The sequence below is a fragment of the Xiphophorus maculatus genome, chromosome 3, assembly GCF_002775205.1.
Source record: "Xiphophorus maculatus strain JP 163 A chromosome 3, X_maculatus-5.0-male, whole genome shotgun sequence".
NCBI lineage: Eukaryota > Metazoa > Chordata > Actinopteri > Cyprinodontiformes > Poeciliidae > Xiphophorus > Xiphophorus maculatus.
Window position 1 is genome coordinate 30,181,717 of NC_036445.1, and position 19,916 is coordinate 30,201,632.

A 19,916-nucleotide genomic window follows, 5' to 3' on the forward strand; every position below is an offset into this window, starting at 1 on the left:
ACTGTTGAATTATTCATCATGTTTCTCCTTTTTTTAATGACTGATACAAAGTTAGGCGCCGTGTCTTGCACATTTTCCCCCTGCAGTGGCTAATGAGGCCATAACAGGGTTAACGAGGCCTGACTAAGTGACTCAGGTTAGAGCTGCTGCTGCAATGATGGAGGAGGTGAGGTTAAAAAAGTACAGAAAGAGTCAATGAGGAAGGTGAAAAGACTAATAGAGTCAACTTCATCATAGTCAACATGGAACAATGGAATCCTGTTTTTACTCCATTTTAGCCCAATTTAATTGGAACTGAACAGATTGGAAATGGAAATGTGCCAATTCCAGCTTCCTGGAAGACGATGCCAAGAGGAAATGTAATTTAAGTTGGGTTATAAAACACTTCTAAGTGGAGTTTCAAGTCATAATAATCGACATTGCTAGAAATTGCTTGGGCGTACCCAGAGGTAGTAAGTGAACTGCAGGGCAAAGATGGCGATGCCCTCGTTGTCGAAGGAGCCGGCCACGGAGCGGGAGATGTAGCCTGGGACGATGGCGATGAAGCAGGCCGCCAGTAGCCCCGCCCCCTGGTTCCACAGCTCCCTCGTCAAGAGGAAGGTGGAGATGGAGGTCAGGCCGCTGAACACGGGCGCCAGGAAAACGCATACATCCCGGATGTGGACGGTGAGATGGAGCAGGTTCAACACGTAGTGGATGAGGCCCGCCGTCACCATGAGGCCCGGGTACACCTGGGAGCAGACGGGCGGCAAACCACTCCAGTTAAAGAACAAAAAAACAAACACTTCAATGAAAAAGTCACCTACACAACTCGGGGTACAGTTTAGCGTAAAAGGTCCACCACTTGTTTTCACACAAACGATGACAGGTACTTATGGTAGTTTAATTACATCATTGTGCAATCTTCAGAAAGACACCAGTAGTTTAACCTGAACATTTAGTCCTGAAAGTTTAAGTCAAAGTTAGAGTGATTTGTACAGATCATATTTATGAGACTGTAATGATACGGATGAATCAGGTTAAAAAGCACTGGGACAATAATACACTGCACTCATCCTGGTTGTTTCAGTTCTAACTGATATATAAGACCTAATAATCTAATATTAGTCTTATTTACTATTAGATTTCATTTTATTTTTTTACTAAATCTCTTAACATTAACATAACGCTTTCTGCAGGTTTTACCAGCTCATATTTAAGACTCTCCAAGACTTTTTAAGACCATTATGAAAGAAATGTAAGACCTGTATTAAGACAGAAATGTACAAAAGAAAAATGCATATTTGATATTGTAGTAGTGTTGAGCCTTTTTGCACAGAATGCATGCAACATCTTGTGGGTTGGCAACAGAAGTGAGACAGTGGCAAAGACAAACATTGTCCAGCACCAATCATAAATGTACATATCCCCATGATAGATGCAAAAAAAAGCTACCCAGCTATCTAGTTAGGGTATATTAGCAACTAGCTAGCGGTGGCCTCAACTACCTCAACCCACAGAACGGAATGAAGACTAAGCTACATGCAAATAAACTACATAGAATATGAGTTTAAATAGTCCTGCCACGACAAAATGTAATCCCTGTGATAAACATTTTTAAGGCCATCTAATTTTTTAAAATTAATTAAAGACTTTTTAAGGATGCGCAGAAACCCGGTGTAATATGGTTTTTGCTCTTCTCTCTGCTTCTGATGAAACAAATGTAGTTTTGAAGTCGTTTTATCAGTTAATGGTGGAGAACTGAGAAACAGGAGCAATACAGAAGAGGAGAGAACTTACAGGGTAGTAACTGAATCAGATCAGCATACTATGATATCATGGTTTATCCATGATATCATAGGTTGCTAGTTGAGACATATACAGAGAATAAAAAGAAGCTGCCCTGCAAGGTACGCAAGACAGAAAGTGGAAATAACGCTTACCGTGCCTCCGACTATCCTACCAAGAGGATACCAGGCTCGTTCATCAAACCAGTTGAGGAACTCATAGAAGCCATTGGAGGTCAGGTGGTGAGTGGACCTGTAGTTGAACCTGCAACATGAGTCAACAAAAAAAAAGAGGAGCAGTTGGTTAATTTAGGAAATGCACCAACCATTGCTGGGAAGCAGCGGCCTCCATCTGTGTTGGACTCGCTCTGCCACAGCACCGTACAGCTCATCATGTACTCTGCACCGTACAAGAGCAGAGTACATGACGTAAATTTTCAAAGAAAAAAAATTAAGTAAAATTTTTTTAAAGTGTAATAAAAAATGTAAATAAATATTTATTCAAACTAAAAGGAACTTTAGTTACATGTTCTTTTTATTTCAAACGCATCTTTTCCCCCGATCTCGAAATCATAATTCAACAGCTGGCTTCAACATTTATTTTTTCAATTTTGACCAAGTTTTTTTTCCCAATTATACAATAATCTTGACCCTCTCTCAGGTCCATACTTTTGAGCGGCATCATTTTAAAAAATACATTTCTATTATTCCTTATTTTGAGACAAACGTCTGAGATCACCATGGCAACACATGCACCACCCTGTTGATCCCTGTAGAAACCTGGTGTTGGGTTAAATAACGTCTTGCAGAGGCTGAGTGAACTCTGCTCAGTGAGCTCTGGACCTGACAGAACCTGTAGACACTCCATAGAAAGGATTTTCTTTCAGTATAACAGTGAGATGCAGCAGTAAGGGGAAGGGGCACAAAAGAGGAAAATTGTGTGTGGGAGAAAAACAAAGAAACCAAGCACCAACTGACCTTCACCCTCCCAGGACTCTAAGGTGGATGGGAGGTGTCACCTGTTCTGAAAGCAAACAGCATCGTGTAGTTTGGCACCAGAAATAAGCAAACTACTTTAACATTCACTAGAGTTGCTAAATTCCTTCAGGCTACAGAAGATTCACTTCAGTCAATCCAACACAGATTCCTTCAAGCTGATCTGAGAGGAGCTCATGGCCACTGCTACCTGGTTCAGAGATGGGATCAGGATGTTCCTGCAGCGTCTCCACCTGTGGAGGTTTTCCAGGTGAAGTCGATCTTATTCACAGATCTTATCTACCTCAGCAAAGGACTAAAAATCAACCACTGTCCTCTTTGCCTCTGCTGTGAAAGGTCTGGCTGACAGACAAGCCCACCAGGTCAGGTCTGCACGTTTACAGTTAATAAAAGTCACCCCACTGTGGAAATTCAGTAACTTTCTTGCTATATTGAGCAACAATTCAGACAAAAAAAATTGGTATTTGCCAAAATTGGAATCGGCCAGAAAACTGCAGTCGGTACCCCCTAGAAGGAAGAAAGGAATAAATGAAGGAATAAAGGAACGAAGGAAGGAAAAAAGGAAGTAAGAAACAAAGAAAGTAAGGAACTAATGAAGGAATGAAAGAATGAAGGAAAGCAGGAGGGAAAAACTAATTCCAGATCTTAATATCCTCTCTGGCTGTGATGCTGCTGCCCCAGCAGATGACAGCAGAAGTTTGTTCCATAAAGGTTGAAGCAGCACAGTGTGGTGTGCAGCGGCAGCAGAGCAGCTCTCAGAGAACATACCTGATCTTTTCATCACAGCCCAGAAGCTGGGCAGAGAGCCCAATCTGTCCACACTCTCCTCTCCTCTGCTGCTCTCTAAATAATTACTGATGAGTAGGCGACTAGCGCTGCAGCCGTTCCTCTCACTGATGAGACAACACTGGCCTCTACCACAGCCCAGTGTTGGGGAACTTAGGGCACCAGCTCAATGAAACTGAGGAAGCAAACTAAGAGAAGAGGGACAGTTGCCGGGCAACAGTAAGAGAAAGACATAAAACTTTACGAGCACTATGTGAGAACATGCACAATATTGAGCAATCAATAGTAATGCTGCCAAACATTCGCCTTCCTCAAAATCCTCCTGTTAACTTTAAAATGGGCTCCAGACATCTAAACCCTGCTGCCATGCTGACTAGCAATGTTTACATTTAATAAGCTGAAAAAACCCACAGGAGACAGAGAGAGCAGGGCTGGACAAATAAATCAAAAATATGTAATGCGACTGACACGTGATCAATATCAATAGATAATCTGTTGGAATATTCAACACTTCCACCAAAATCTGATCCAGAACCGCACAACATTCTGGGGGATGTAGACATAGGAAAGGCTTTACCTGCTCAAATTCTCACAGCCAGCATCAACCAACTCACTCACTCAATGGTTACCTAGCAACAAATTACTGGGTAATTTACGCAGCAGCAGATTTAGGTTTTGCCACCGTGACTCATAACTGTTTAAAAATAAGAAAACTGTAAGAAAGGAAAGGTCATATCAGTTTGACAGTATTTCAGATATTAAAAAAAAAAATTATAATTATCGATATTGACTGATATGAAACCCTTGTATCACAATATGTTTTTCAGCTGTGTCGTAAAGCCCAAAGAGAAAAGCTAGCAGAAACATTTTAACAGGTGAAGTTGGAATAATTTTCAGTGTTTGGCTCTGAAGTACAGAATATGTTGTAATACTTTGAAAGATACAGAACCCCAGCTTTTCTTCATTTCACTAGGTCAGCAAATAAAGTGGGACAAAGATGATTAATCCTGATAAATATTCCTTAGCAGCAGCCATGGGGACTCTTCTCAATGCATCATTTCACTGTTAATCAGCTGTAATGGAATAAAAAAAAACGTAATTAAGCAAATTTCAAAATATATTTTTCAGTTAGACTTCTAAAGTGCTAGATTTTGTGACATTGTTTTTTTGACTTTTCTTAATCATTTCTGCTTTTGTTTTTGTACCTTATTTATATTTTCTAAAAAAAACTTCTCAGCTATCATCAAGTTTCTTTGTTCCACCTATTCAGTCGTTAAAGAGAACAGCTTAACAGCTCAGACTCTGTAGGGCTGGAACCTTTATGATTAGATTATGTTTCAGAAGTGAGAGGAGGATTACTGTTTCAGTGAGCTTGCGAGTTAAGATCCACCAAGATTAAAATGATGCTTTCACAGCATAAAAGCCCTGATTCCAATACTGATTGGATTCAGGGCTGCACTGGTTGCAGTTTTCCGGCCAAACACTGAATTCTAAAAAGCCGACTTGACGATTCTGAATTTGACGAATATGGATTTGTTTTAGAGACAAAGTCGCTAAGTTGGTAACAGTGGGTGACTGTTGATTGAGCCCTGGTGGGCGGGTCTGTCAGTTATAGGGTTTCCCCCAAGTGCATTATAAGCCTGGCGTGCCACCAGGCTAAGTCTTTTTATAAGGCCTTTAGATTTAAACAACAAATACTACAAAGGTAATATACTGGACTCCCGGGGGGCCACAGTCTATGAATATTTGAGACCCCTTCTTTTAATAGTTCGAACACCAAATATACATTAATACACACAGTGAAAACCGTCTTAGCACTACCATGGAAGATAACGTCCACTGTTTTCTCATCCCTACTGTTGGCAGTACAGCCAATCAGGAGCAAGAAAAATGAATGGCATTCCTCCATGCAGTTTGCTGCATTAATATTGCTTACAGTGGTACAGCACTACTCCACAGCGCAATATGATACAGTACCAATGAGTGAGAGATTATTCAAACATGCAGAGTGCAACTGTGTTTGGACACAGAAATTGGCAAACACTCCGTCTTAACCACAGAGAAGAGTACACACCGAGTTCAGATCAGCTCATTTAGGCTGATTCACCCCAAGTGTCACCACAGGGCACTGCCCAGAACAAACAGGAGCAATTTTAACCCAGTCATATTTACATTCAATCCAACAATAGAGTTCAGTCAATCAACTCAAATTCCAGTTCCAAACAGTAGGACTAAAAAATGACAGTAACAATCTCATCTGTCCGTGTATCAATCAACTCCAAACCACTTCTATGTTCTGTCACAATTATTGATTTATTCCATTTTGATTATCATGCTCCAAACTTTGCAAGGACTGACCGCCCCGCTCTCCCGCTTCCTCATACACACAAAGCCAGCAGGCCAGTAACATTCCCATACATACTTGATGACAGCCACGCCCACATTGACACACCCACCACCTAAGTGTCAAAGCCGCTGCTCCTGTCATATCAATAATTACTTATTTCATTCATATGGCTCTTACAGAGCCTCAGTGAAAACTTGTTTATTATTATTAACTGTTTGGTGCAAAACACTGATTGAAAATCGATTTTTTTTTACTGCATGTTTATGTCTGTTAAGGCTAAGATGGAGCGGCACTGAAAGCAGCTCTTTAAACCACTCAGACTACGAACACAATAGAGACGCAATCAAAACTGTCAGATGACTTATTACCGGCGCTAATAACTCAGAAATAGTCCAAATAGTTTGGATGTATTTTTATTTCTTTCCTCCTTACGGAAGGTTTCTGTTTATATCATAGGTTTGTGGTGCCTTTCTATACTAAAGAAAAAAATATAAAATGTTAACTATTTCACAAGGAAATATTAGCATACATGCAAAAACCTTACATAACTTTGTATTAAGGCAGAAAATACGGCGGCCACCGTAAGAAAGGCTTACAGTATTCAATTATGCCGCATAACTGATCAGTAGATTATTGCGAGGGAACGCAAAAGTTTTGCAAGGGAACGCAAAAGAAAAACAATTCCCCATGTCCCCTGGAGGGCTCCGTAGTATTCTACTGCAAATAAGCTGAGGAGGAAACTTCCAAAGGTACTGGTAATAATAATGACTAATCATTTTAGCTACTCCAGAAAGCTAATGTCTCTGTAGCTCAGTGTGATCAAGGAAGAAGAGGCATTTGTAGTAGAGATGTACCAATAAGACAAAATGTATTTAATCTTAAATGTAAAATGTATAGTTTTGTTTGTATAGTGTTAGTGTTGGCTTAACTATTGCCCAAAGAATGTTGTTCTTTTTGCAAATAGCCTTTTTAAAATTCTGCATACTGCAGTTAATGCTGTAGTATGTGTATATTTACACATACTGCAATATATTTATAAAAATATATATTTATATATTTGTTGAAATTGTCACTATGTCATGACAATATGTTATGAGAAATTATCTGTGAGGGAAAAAAAAGGGGGGAAAAAAAGCTCCTCTTCCTTCTCTCAGTGCTAACTAGAAACAACCAATCAAAGACAGGAGCGCCATCAATCACAATCACACAGTCTGTTGTGAATTCTAGGTTAGTTAGTATGGCCACTGATGACGGCAGATAAACCAGTTTTTCTGTCTCAGTAAGTTTGTTTCTCTGCCATTAGCAAATTGAGCAGCAAGTACACAGGATGATTGACAGCACTAAGGCCTTCCTCCTGGCTCTGATTGGTTGTTTTGGCCTGGGACCAGTGAATTCATTCAGACAGAATAGTAGATCAGGGAGGTGGAGGAGATTAATCTTTTCACAGATTATTTGTCTCATGCCATACGGTCACGACATGGTGACAGCTGCTACATTCTCCAGTTTTAATGATGGATCGACTACTAAATTAGTTGAATAATCATTTCATCACAATTAATTCAAATCAATAGTTTCAGTATTAAAAGCATATAGGCATATAGATCCATGTATAATCCTTACAGTAATCAAGAAGTGCACAGATCTAAATCGTACAGAAATGTTGTCAAACTGATGAACTTCAGTAAAACCTTCACTTTGGCAATATTTAATAGAGACGTACCTCCCGCTATGGTCTGTTGGATGCCAGTAAGGTCAGACCAGGACGCCTCCACAGGCAGAGAGAGACAAATAAAAAGAAGCCAATTAGCCGCTGATGGTAGTAAACAGCTCTGACGAGAGACCAAAGGGAGAAAGCATGTGGGGTGAACTGCAAATAAGTTGAACATGTTCAAGGAACACATCTGCAAAGCAGCTCTCATCACAGAACTGGACCTCGTTTTACCCTGCAACACCTCTGGTTACTGAACCGCCATGGGTGACGTTGAGTAAGCCCAAAAGATCAAACTAAAACAAGATGACATTAGGGGGTTTCTGGAAGGACCTTCAGGCTTATTACAAAGCAGTTTCATCATCACAGTCTGTCAGATTGCTTGAACAGCACAAGGATGTTTGCAACATAGAAATTCACTTCTAAGGCTAACAATCTGTACAAAAAGTGTTACAGCCAATCACAGTCTTCGTCACAGACGTTCCAATCGATTATAAATGACGACAGCTGGCTAAATTCTGACTACGTGCCCCTTTAATCACAGAGACGGTTCTGAGGGGAGGATTTGATGGGTGCTATGACACGATGGATAGTGGTGAGCTCCCCAAGTCTGTATTTCTTTAGAAGTACACAGCACATAATGCCTCACAAAAGATAACCTACAATTCAAGAACTGTACCAGCAAGTAATGATCAAGAGCGAGAAGACCTTATTCTGCTTTGCAAAACCCTGAAATATTGGGAAATAATAAAAAACTACTTTAAACAAAGTGTAAAAAAAATCTATAAAAGAAGAGTGAGAGTTTTAAGGTGAAGTTCTACAGGAACTGAGGAGTCAAAACACAAGACTCACAGAGGCTCAAGTTTGGTTTGCTGCCGAGTCAGCTCGCCTCAGGATGGAAGACTCTAACTATGCAAGTCAAAATAGTTTACCAACAGAGAGGTTCTAGAAAAAATAACTTTAATATTTGTGGAATGATGGAGCATAAGGAAGAAGCCCCACAAAATTTGTGACTGAACTGTGGAAAAGGCAGGCTACGCTGCAGAGCAGATACAGAGCATGTCTGCAAAAACCTGTGACAGATCCAACTCCATGCACAACAATCGTCGGCTACAAGCAACCTCAGATGCAGGAGCAGTGTTATAAGAAAACACCAGAGTGAAATTTGACAGAAAGCTTTATTTTTATGATGTCCACATCACCAGTACTCGGGGAGATGTGCGAAGCATATGGCCTGGTAAAAACAATCCTCAAGAGGATCTGATTTCAGACGCCCTATTGTTAAAAAACACATTGAAAGACAGGATTATGGATCTACCAAAACGCAGATGAAGCAGCCCCAAACAAATGTGGAATTTCAGGATAAATGCCATAGCAGTTATCGAGGAGAAACTGAATGAAGTATTGCCATGGAAACACACCAACGCTACAGCTCGGCGTTTAACCAGACCTGGCAGTAGATCGGAACTGAGCTGCAATGTGGTATGATGGCACACTTTAAATGAGCACATCCCCCTTTTACAGTGCTGAAAAGCCTTTTGTGAAGATGAGGCGTCTTTCTACCGTTACTGCTCATGAAAAATGAGGCCATCTGAAGTTTCAGTATCTAAGTTATGCACCACTGTTAGGATGTAAATATTTTTATACATTTCCTTAACCAGTTATCTGAAGTTAATCTGAGCCTTTTTTAAAAAATACTATAAATAGCTAAGACTGAACTCAACAGGCAGTCCAGGACAGGGAATGTGTGTATATGGCTGAATGTTGGAGAACTAAAGTATAAAACTGCGTTCTAATGTCTACTCACGAATACAAAGGACTCTTATGTAGGATGAATATGGATGGATCTTTTAGACTAGTGAGGATTTCGTACTAGAAAAAGTTAATGTGTCATATTCAGATATTCACAGTATTATATGAAAGCATCAACATTACACCATATCAGCAAACAGATGCAGTTTAAAATTGCAGAGACTTATGAAAAACATGGGAGTTTTAGTGATGAGGCAAATAGGATGTTGGTATTAAAGGAGTAGGAATGTGCCGATCGATTGCCCTGATTTCTTTCATTTTGAGCGAACGACTGATACCTGCATGTGAAACCGATCTCATCTACCTCTACAAAGGTCTAGAAAATAAGATATGAACATTCAAGGTGTATTGTGACCTTATAACATCTGACACCAGCTGCTTCCACTGACCAAACAATTGTAATTACAAAGATATTTTTTTTCATGGGGCACAGTTGATAGCACTGTTGCCTTGCACCAAGAAGGTCCAGGGTTCGATTCCCGCCCTAGGGACCTTTCTCATGGACTTTGCATCTTCTCCCTGTGCATGGTGGGTTCTGTTCCTCCCACAGTCCAAAAACCTGACTGTTAGGTTAATTGGCCTCTCTAAATTCTCCTTAGGTGTGAGTGTGTGTGTGCATGGTTGTTTGTCCCATCTGTCTCTGTGTTGCTGTGCGATGGACTAGTGACCTGTTCAGCGTGTACTCTGCCTCTCGCCCAAAATCCCTCGCTGGAGATAGGCACCAGCACCCCTCTTGACCCCACATGGAACATGGGTGTAAGAAAATGGATGGATACAATTTGTTCAAGAAAACACGTCAATTTCGAAGAAACTTACTTTTTTGGTTTTTGATAAAGTTTTTGCGCTGGGATGAGGTGGCGTTTCGGCTGCGACAAAATTAGTGCATTTTGTAAAACTGCAATGGAAAGACGTTTTGCACATCACGCGAGTCAACAACCCGATGTTACTACTGATTTATCGAGTGAACAAACTTATTCACATGTGATTTTGATTGTATTTCTAATTTAATGGAAACACAGATATTGCAAAATTGCGCTTTTTCAACATTAGTGGAATATCAAAAAGGGTTTTGAGCACAGTTGTAATGAAAACGCAGTTAGTGTCACTTATTACAAAAAAAACCATCGGTAGTTTATTTGCATGGCACATTCCAGTTACAAGGCAGTTCAAAATGCTTTATATCATAGAAACATCATGCAGTCATTAACTAGCAAGCGATGAACATTACATTTTGTCAAACACTCACATCAAAATCATGAAGCAAATGTACATAGAAAGTCTGGATCAATGTTTCGGTTATGAATCAAAGGTATCTTTGGTGGGTTTTTAGTCTTGATTTCAAGCATCTCATCTTGAATGGAATTTGCCACATTCAGCAACAGTTTTTCCAAAAATGTAGTGGAATTTCTATGCTTCAAAATGGCTCATGAATTTAAATTGGCCACAAAGAAGTCGAAGGCCACTGGAAGTGATAACTGAATACTCTTGTGGAATGTGTAAGGCGTTACCGTAGAGCTGGACTGTCGGCCGGCGTTTGAGACGTGGCTCAGATGGAGCCAGACCCTCAGAGGGAGGTCCAGCTAACCAGCTTCAGCGCACCAGACAGAGATGAGCGCTAATGAAGCCGTTTGTCTCTCTGCTCTGATTCTGCTGCTGATCGGTGCATGTTTAACACGACCAACATTCAAAGCACTACCAACTACTGGCTAGCTGCCTCATGCCGACGTCGATTACTGTCAGATCTGTAGTGGCTTGATCTGGAGCTTCTGAAGGAGAGGGACCATTAACCAGACGCATCAAAGAGACACAGGGTGTGGGGGGCGGGGGAGGTGAGGAGGAAGGAAGGAGGGGGAGCAGCACAGCAGGGGGCTCATACAACCGTTTGCTCTCCTGCAATGTTCTTCCTAAAGATAAACAACAAAAAGATAGCAACCTTGTAGCGAGGCACCATGAGGGACACTGTCATCAACCAGAGCAAATTCACTTCCTGTTCACCCTTTAAGGAAAAACTCCCACTATTATATATAGAATATATATCAAAGGTTTATTTAACACAAGATTTCCACTAGATGAATGAAAACTCCTTTCAGAATATGCGATTCCATCAGAGATGCAACAAGAAATCAGCTGACTACTGAATCAGACACAGCATGGGCACCACAGAAGAAGACAACACTCTTTGGGGTGGAGGGCCTTACTGAGGAAAGTCTAATTAAAGCTAGCTATCTCCAGTATCAAAAAGGTGTTTAAAAATTTAATTAGGCAAACGGAAAGATGGCTGCGGTTCATTCAGGGTGCAAGAGAGAGAGAGAGCAAGACTTCCAGCAGATAACAGGAATACAAAATTTGCAGCAAGATGCAATTAATTTACTAATTCATTAATTGATAATTAACTTTGTAATCAATTTGTCTTTGATTCACATGACAACTTAAAATGGCTTGTAAGCTAACATCAGCTTAAAGAATATCATAAAACATGCTTGTAAACATTACAACCAGGAGACTGGCTATCTGAACTTATTAATAGGAAGGCAGGAAGTCACCGTTGACGACAAGACACTTCACGTTCTCATCTCCAGTGGTAGGAGTGCCAATTTGTTAGTCATTATGGTCCTGATCATTGGAATCTGAAGAGTTTTCATTTGAATCTGGACATCCAGCTGTCTGTTAAGGATACTGGTATAGTGGTACATCATTTACTCCCATAAAGAATAAAAAAAAGAAGCTTATTTTCCCATTTCTATGCATTTCCAATGTAAAATCAATACTTTGATTTAATTTCTGATTTAAAATATTAGTAAAACCTAGTTCCTAAAGAGTACTCATAGGAGAAAAACTAGAAAAATATAGTATGAACATAGTTTTTATATGTTCTTAAAAAAATATCACCATCAGTAAAATGAAAAAAAAAAAGATTGAATCATTTAAAATGACTAGGAGCTGAAACCGGCACGCAGAAGTCTAATTGTTGCGTCTTTAATCCCTAAACATCAGCCAGATGTGAGGTTTTGGCCAAACGTTGCCTAAATATTCTACTAACTTCCTGATGTGGGCAAAGGACAGAACACAGGCACATTCACAGACACAGGAGGACTCCCACGATTCCCCAGCTAACCAAATATCTCGTTTACATAAAGCCACCTGTCAAACAGTGGAGGAGGGTGATGGAACAATGAAGCACTGTAAGAATAAATTTCACCGTGCCGTGCTGCATTAGGCTCTCGGAGAGCGACGGCGCAGGAACTAAAGGATTCTCACCCAGGAAGAGCTTTCAGGTCTGCTCTGTGTGAGCCAGCAGACAGACACCAGGCCGGCCGTTAAATCCACACCAGCAGACTCAGTAATCATTAAACGCTTCTCAGTGATGCAATGCAGACTTGGAAAACGCAACAGCCAAATAGAACGCTTGGGTAGATTGAGATTAGAATGTAAGCTGGTGGACTCTCAAATTAAATAAAACAAAACAGCAGCAATTTTGTTTTATGAATTGCACTTATCAAGCAAAAATGTAGTGTGCAAAAACAAAGTAGCCCTTCGTCTGAATGAAAACACTGGTGACCTAATTCTGCAGCCTGCCAGGGGTGACTTGACAATTTTTTTAACAATAAATAAATAAATCACACTAAAACATGTATATGGGGATGATAAACGCCTTAAAAACTGATAAGTTTTAAACTTTTGCAACCCCAGATTTTAATGTACTTATGTTTAAAACTGCACTCCTGCTTCGATCACCATATTTATAAAAACAAATCTCCCAGGCCTTCCCTCAGTATATCATTAGCCTGGTGAGCCACCAGGCTTTACTTGCACCCCCAACAGTCTAAGCATTGTTTATTTATTACAGGGGTTTTTATACACCAGTAACAGCAATAGCAAAGAAGGGTGACTGCCTGGCTTAGGACGTTTTCTGGAATCTCCTGTTCAGCCTTCAATGGATCTCAAGATAGGTGGGTTGCTAAGGATCCTACACCACTTGTCCTTTAAATCCAAGGAAACAAGGATATGTTTGGAGGAGCCTTCGGATTTGGCCGTCCTTCATCACAGCGCTGTGATGTAATCAACCTTCAGATGCTGCCTTTGAAGGGCACAGTCCCTGAACTCAGACAGACAACCAGAGGTTAGGAAAGACATTGTCTTGTCTGATGAGTCTGTATTTCATTTAGATGGTAAAGTCAGAATTTTGGGGTAAACCTGAAAGCATTTTTCCATCCTTTCTGGTAGGCTGGTGATGTAAAGCAAACAGGTTTAGAAGGTTTTAAACATCACTGCACATTATACAACTGGGTTGGATTGATGGCCTTAGTCTCTCATAGACTCAATCGTTGGTGCATTTTTATTTGTAATCCTGTACTTGGACTTCGTCCTTCAACTTTCAGGGTTTCCTGCAGTGAATTATAAGCCTGGTGGGCTACCAAGCTTGGGACACCCTGTATTTGTTGGTCTACAAAACTGGAATGTTCACCTTTAGGACTTAAAAGTCCAAACTGAACTTTGAGAGAAATCGTTTCAGTTTTCTGCTCCATCTTCTTGGATCAGAAATACACAAACCTCAGGTTGCTGTTGTCACTAAAATGTTTTTAAGATGGATTCTGAGAAGGACTCACTCATCTGTAAATGTTTCACTTGTAGAGTCTTTTAGCTAACTTATTTATGATGGTGTTAACTTTTTCTGTTTTGCTGTGAATGCTCTGTAAACTGTGTGCTGCTGTCAGAGATGTTTAATTTTTTTTCTGGTGAAATATAGGGTAATAATAATAATGACAATATTAATAAAGGTGTGAGAGAATTGGCACAAACTGAGTATTTCTTTCCCATCTGCAGCTGCTCAATTTTACAAATAATCTCAGAGCATGTTCTTGAAGATCAGCTTGATTCCATTCACCACATGTCAACCAGAGAACCTTTGGGAAGTGTTGGACTGGGAGCTTTGCATGGTGATAATTTGGTGAATCATGGTGAAGATCTTTGTAGCTATGTTTTCCATCCAAGTGTCATGTGAACATTAAGCGAACTTTAAAAATGTCACAAAAAAGAACAACAAAAAAAAACAGAAAATGTGATTTAGGTATGTTCCCATCAACTGGTCTGCAGGGAATCAACCAGGCTATGCAGGATTTTTCTCCAATGTTGGTGGCTGTAATAAACAGGAAGTAGAGGTTGCAAACTAGCATGGAGCACACATCTCAGGAAAATGAAGACAGTGTTCCCCTCTGAGCTGGGGCTCTAGACTTTGGATAATGCGAGTTTCATGAGTCTGGTAAGACACAGACACACCAGTGGATGTGAGCGTTCACTACGTCTGAAATTATTCAACAAATGTATTTCCATCTCCCCTTTAGCCCATCAACTCTTTCTTGGAAAAGCCAAAAATCACATCAAGCAAGCGTAAAAACATTTTTGCAAAATCGAGTAAGTTATCTTGAATTTTGCTGTTTCCATCAACATTTTCCATTTTCTCCACATATTGGAAAATGTACATAAAGAACCTTGATGGAAACAAGGTTAACAGGCTAATATCTCAGGAATATTTCCAACAGTTCCTTACATTCAGGTCTTGAGGAACTCAGTCAGACCTGAAGTTAAAAGGGAGACAGTCTACCAATAAGCTGTGCTCAATAAACTGGCTGGTTAGTGCATGTCTGAATATCATCCTCAATATTTGTTCCTTGAGCAGATTTTGCATTCAGCTTTGAAAATCTAAACTCTGATCAGTGCGCAATGTGCACCACTAGATAGGCACTTAAAAAAAACAATCAGCTGCATGAGATAATTTCACTTCTAAAACTAAAGTAAAGGTTTTGATACTTAAGGAACATTCCAACGTCTACAGGAACAGTTTCTGTAGTGTGCGGCAAAACTGCAAAGCAGCTGAGAACCAGAACATGTGGACATTACAGCCTGCAATCAGTGCTGCTGCTCCAGAGCAACAAAGTCAGAGGTGAACGCTGAGTAAACAACGGAGAAATCTGGTAGAGGGACTGGTGGCGCAGCTGTTTGTTTCCGGGTTGAAATTGTCATCATTCCCCAAATTTCCTACGCTGCTGCTGCTGCTTCAGCGCTTCTTTCTATCAGCAACAGCACGTTCAGGATCACCAAACACCCAGAAAACTTGCGAGAAAACACCGGAATATGTCTTAAAGAAGGCTCCGCAAATCTTGGCAACCAGTCGGCTTTATAGAAGACAACTTACCAAGGGTCAAACTCGTGAATGATGCTCTCGAAGCGGATGACAGCGAAGAGCCTGGAGCTGAAGCCGGCCAGACAGGCCAGAAACAGGATGGTGAAAGACAGCAGGGACTGCCAGCCGGCCGGCTGCGACAGGCCGCCGGACAGACCTCCCCCGGCGCCAGCCATGCCGTCTCTCTCCGCCGCCGCGGTGCTGCTGCGGCCATTCCCAGAGTACGTCGCCGCGGAGGTCAGCGAGGATTTGTGTTTGCTCTCGGAAATCTGGTGATGCTCCGCCATTATTCTACGTCAGCCTCGCGGTGGCAACCAAGCAAATGGAGCTATCTGTTATCACACAGGAAGGGACCCCCCTCTTGCCTTCCTATTCTGCGCCACTCGCAGCACCTTCCCCGGACACTCCGGAGCCCTCCAAGGTAGCTTTTGAGATTCCCGACTGTCTGACCTTATTCCCCGCTGAAGGTAGGAGCAGCTAGACGATTCCTAGGAACCACATTGCAGCACAGTTTGGCTGCACCCTAGAAGTGTCACACGCGGCTCGAGGAGTTCCTCCTTCCTTCCTTGGAGCTGAATGAAAGGGGCGGGATCTGTTCGTGGAACAGGAAGAGTCGTCAGCCTCTCACAACGAGACAGGTACAGCGTGGACGGACACCGCTAATGCGGAAGTCCAATCAGGTGACACGGAGCGTGACAGACAAGCATAAGGACTAATGAGAAAGCCGAAGCTTGACCCTCATGACGTACCTCCCTCCCTCCCCCCACCCTACAAGCAAAAGCCGTTGAGGCGGGGGAGGGGCAGGAGGAGGGGCCGACTGCGGTACAGGTGACCAGCTATCATGTGCGCTGATGGCTCCTGGTTCAGTGGCACTTTTTTGTGAGATTAACTGAACCCAGTTTTAAATAGAGAGAAAATTTGCGCAAGAAATAGAGGTAAATATATATATATATATATATATATATACAGGGGTATATATATATATATATATATATATATACCAGGTGTTTCAGTTTCATTGTCCAACCCCTGTATATGTGTGTGTGTGTGTGTGTGTGTGTGTGTGTGTGTGTGTGTGTGTGTGTGTGTGTGTGTGTGTGTGTGTGTGTGTGTGTGTGTGAAGTAACAATTTAAATGTGTTATTAATGTATTAAATTTATTTTTAGTTTTAATGTATTAAAACTGGAAATAAATATAGAAATAATTTATTAATATATTTAAATATATTTTGTATTACTGATATCATTAGAAAAGCTAGACGATAATAATTTAATGATTAAATAAATGACTTTCTATTCCTGCGCTGAAGCACATCATGAACAAATTTAAATTATACATTTCACCCGTCAACTCTATTTCTCCCGTCATTAGGGGTATCTTTTTTATTCATAATTTATCACAAATCCCAACATCCTAAGAATATGTGCCAATCTTCTTTTTGGAAAAGCTTTGTTTCTTTATTTTAAAACATAAAAATAGAATTAAAATGGAATTAGAACTCTTTTGAAATGATAGCACATTTCTTGTTGTGTAGATATTTATCAGAAATTACAAGTTGTCTCTTTTTCACAAGGTCATGTAACATTTGCGGTCAAGCTGAGCAAAACTTATTTTTACTTAGCGTGACTGAGGGCAAAACTTTGAGGAAGGCCTGGAGGATAAGTACACTTACCACTAGGTGGCGGTGTTATCTGTGTTTAGACTACTTCTCTGACCAAGTCACTGTATTTGCTCAGACAAGACTAATGTTTTAAAACCTCGCCTTAAAGGGACACGGCCCTGTTTTGGAAGTTTCCCAGCTGCAACACATTAGATTTCAATTAGTGGCTTAACAAGCTTTTGCTGAACTGCAGCCGTCTTTAACTAGAGAAACATCTGGAGTAGAATCTATCAACATTACTGCAGGGTTTTGGCAATGTTATAACACTTTAAATAACAAAAAATAAAATCCCAGGAAATCCTGTCTGCGCTGACTTTTTTTTTTTTAATCAAAATGATTATAAAATCAGAGTTTGGAGAAGAACATACTTTTGTACGGTTATTAAATGCCAAAAAATAGAGATTATTTATCAAAGGTAAACATTTCATCCATTTAGAAAAAAAGTTTTTCTTCTCTCACTAAAATTTGAAATGTAATTTGCAAATATTCATAGATATTTTTTGTTTTATCAGAGGTGATAATTTATTATTTATCATTAAATAGTATTGAGAGCCTCACAGTGCCAGGGCCCCGGACACCCCGGAGCCCTCCCAGGTAGCTATTGTTATTATTTTTATTATTAGTGTCCATATTTTTGAATTTAATGTTTTCCAGCTGCTCTGTAAATGAGCCGATTTATCCCAACACTTGCTAACTTCTGCTAACTTCCGGCCCTACTCACATTTTCCACTGAATCCATAAAAGTTATTATATATTTTTTTTGTACCACTGCTGATCTTTTAACATCACCATGGGGCATTATGTGTGCAAAATATTAAAAAAGGGAAGCTATATTTTGACAGATGTAATTCTCAAGAAAAAAAAAAAACTTGCCGTAGAGCATGACTGGAATCTTTTGTAATTCCTGTGGATCATTGTTTACTTTATAGGAGCATAATTGCGTATGATTACCACCTAAAAAACCCTGAGACCTGGATAAATATGGGCTCAGCTGAGGGACGAATGCCTGGCTGCCTGGTGTGGTGATTTGGAAGAATGAGGGTTTGAGGTTGTAAACTTAACCAAGGCCATCTCAGTTTGCATGTTGTTCCTCTGCCTTTGTTATACTGTCAGTTACTCTGTCCTAGTCTTGCAGACAAAAAATGTACATATAAGTGAGTAGTCAGTACTTGATGCTCTACTTGTTTAAGGTGCCTTAGTTAACTAGCCAACATTTTTAGATCAATTAATTCAATAGTACATCTGAAATGGGCCCAACCAGGGCCGGCACAAGGCATAAGCAAACTAAGCAGCCACTTAGGGCTCTACGGCCACTGAGGGGTCCCCTTCAGTGGAGCTGATTTCTTTCTTTTCTTTTTCTTTTTTAATAATAATTTCTATGTTATTATAATAACAAAAACACAATTTCACTATGAAGTGATTTGTTTTTACAATAATATATATTTGATCATTTATGTAGAAATAATTATTTCATGGATAAAAAAGAAAAATATTTATTGCTCTTGGGGACCCCTGGTGGCCGCGGTAGGTACCGCACGCTTCGCCGGTACCATGAGCTGCATCCAAACGTCCAAAGCTCCGGTCAGAAGTTAAGTAAGCAAAACAATGACTCATAAAAGGACTTATACTTCAGGACGGGACAAAAGTAAGAGGGAGAACAGAAAAAAGCCAAGATAAAGGTTTGTTTTAATGTGCCTTGGTAATATAATGTAATATAATGTAAAAGAATATGTGTGTAGAGCTGCACTGATTGCAGTTTCTGGCCGATCCCTGGTTACCGATTCTTAAAAAGCCTGACCTGCCGATTTTGATTTTGGCTGTTATGAATTTTTTTTTTTGTCTGAAGTGTCGCTAATTATAGCAAGGAAGTCACTGAGTTGGCAACAGTGGGGTGAATATTGTTAACTATAATCATTCAGACCTGACCTGGTGGGTCGTTCTGTCAGTCAAACCTCTCACTGTAGAGCGAAGAGGACAGAGACTGATTTTTAAACCTTTGCTGATGAAGATAAGATTAGGGGATAAGATGGACTTCACGTGTAAGTATCAGCAGATCACGTTCCCCCAAAATTAAGGAAATTGGTGCCCAGAAATCAACTGGTCAATAAATCAGTTGGCCAATAAATGTATCCTATATTATACATGTATATAATCTAAACAGCACTGCCAGAGAGGCAATAGGTTTATAGCAGGTGTGTGAATGATCTAATGATCGGACTGCTGATTGCAGCCAGTTCACATTGTTAGCAGAAATAGAGGGCCCCAAAACCACATTTCGATTAGGGCCCCATGGAGGCTTGGGCCGGCCCTGGCCCCAAACCATTGAAGCAGTGAACATTTTAGACCTTACTAATTGACATCTGGGCCAAAATTGAAGTTACTAATTAACTGGTGTGTTTTTATCCACTGTACTATCCAGTATACTGGTACATGTCTTAGAGACACAAGTTAACTAGCTAGTATATTTTAGCTGCACCAGTGAATTGGTAAAGCTTTCAAAGCTTTGACTAGTGTACATACGGTCTTTGTTGGTATATTTCATCTAAATTAATCATTTCAACTTGTGTATAACTACAGATGTGTAGATGTGAAATTGATGTTAATGTTGATATCGTTATTGAATAAATACAAAAAGGTTTGCCATAAACCTGGGCTTCCGT

General features: G+C 40.3%; 1 protein-coding gene across 1 annotated transcript in view; it reads right to left on the bottom strand.

Moving 5' to 3' along the window:
* The window catches only part of LOC102225363 (dolichyl-diphosphooligosaccharide--protein glycosyltransferase subunit STT3B-like), a 28,161-nt gene extending 11,803 nt beyond the window's left edge, over positions 1–16,358 (bottom strand). The window contains exons 1-3 of the mRNA XM_014470409.2: positions 15,609–16,358; positions 1,923–2,031; positions 444–731 (exon numbers count right to left, since the gene is read on the bottom strand). Of these exons, the coding sequence (XP_014325895.1) occupies positions 444–731; positions 1,923–2,031; positions 15,609–15,883 (672 nt within the window). The 5' untranslated portion in view covers positions 15,884–16,358. The remainder of the gene's footprint in view (positions 1–443; positions 732–1,922; positions 2,032–15,608) is intronic.
* Between the last annotated feature and the right edge of the window lie 3,558 nt (positions 16,359–19,916).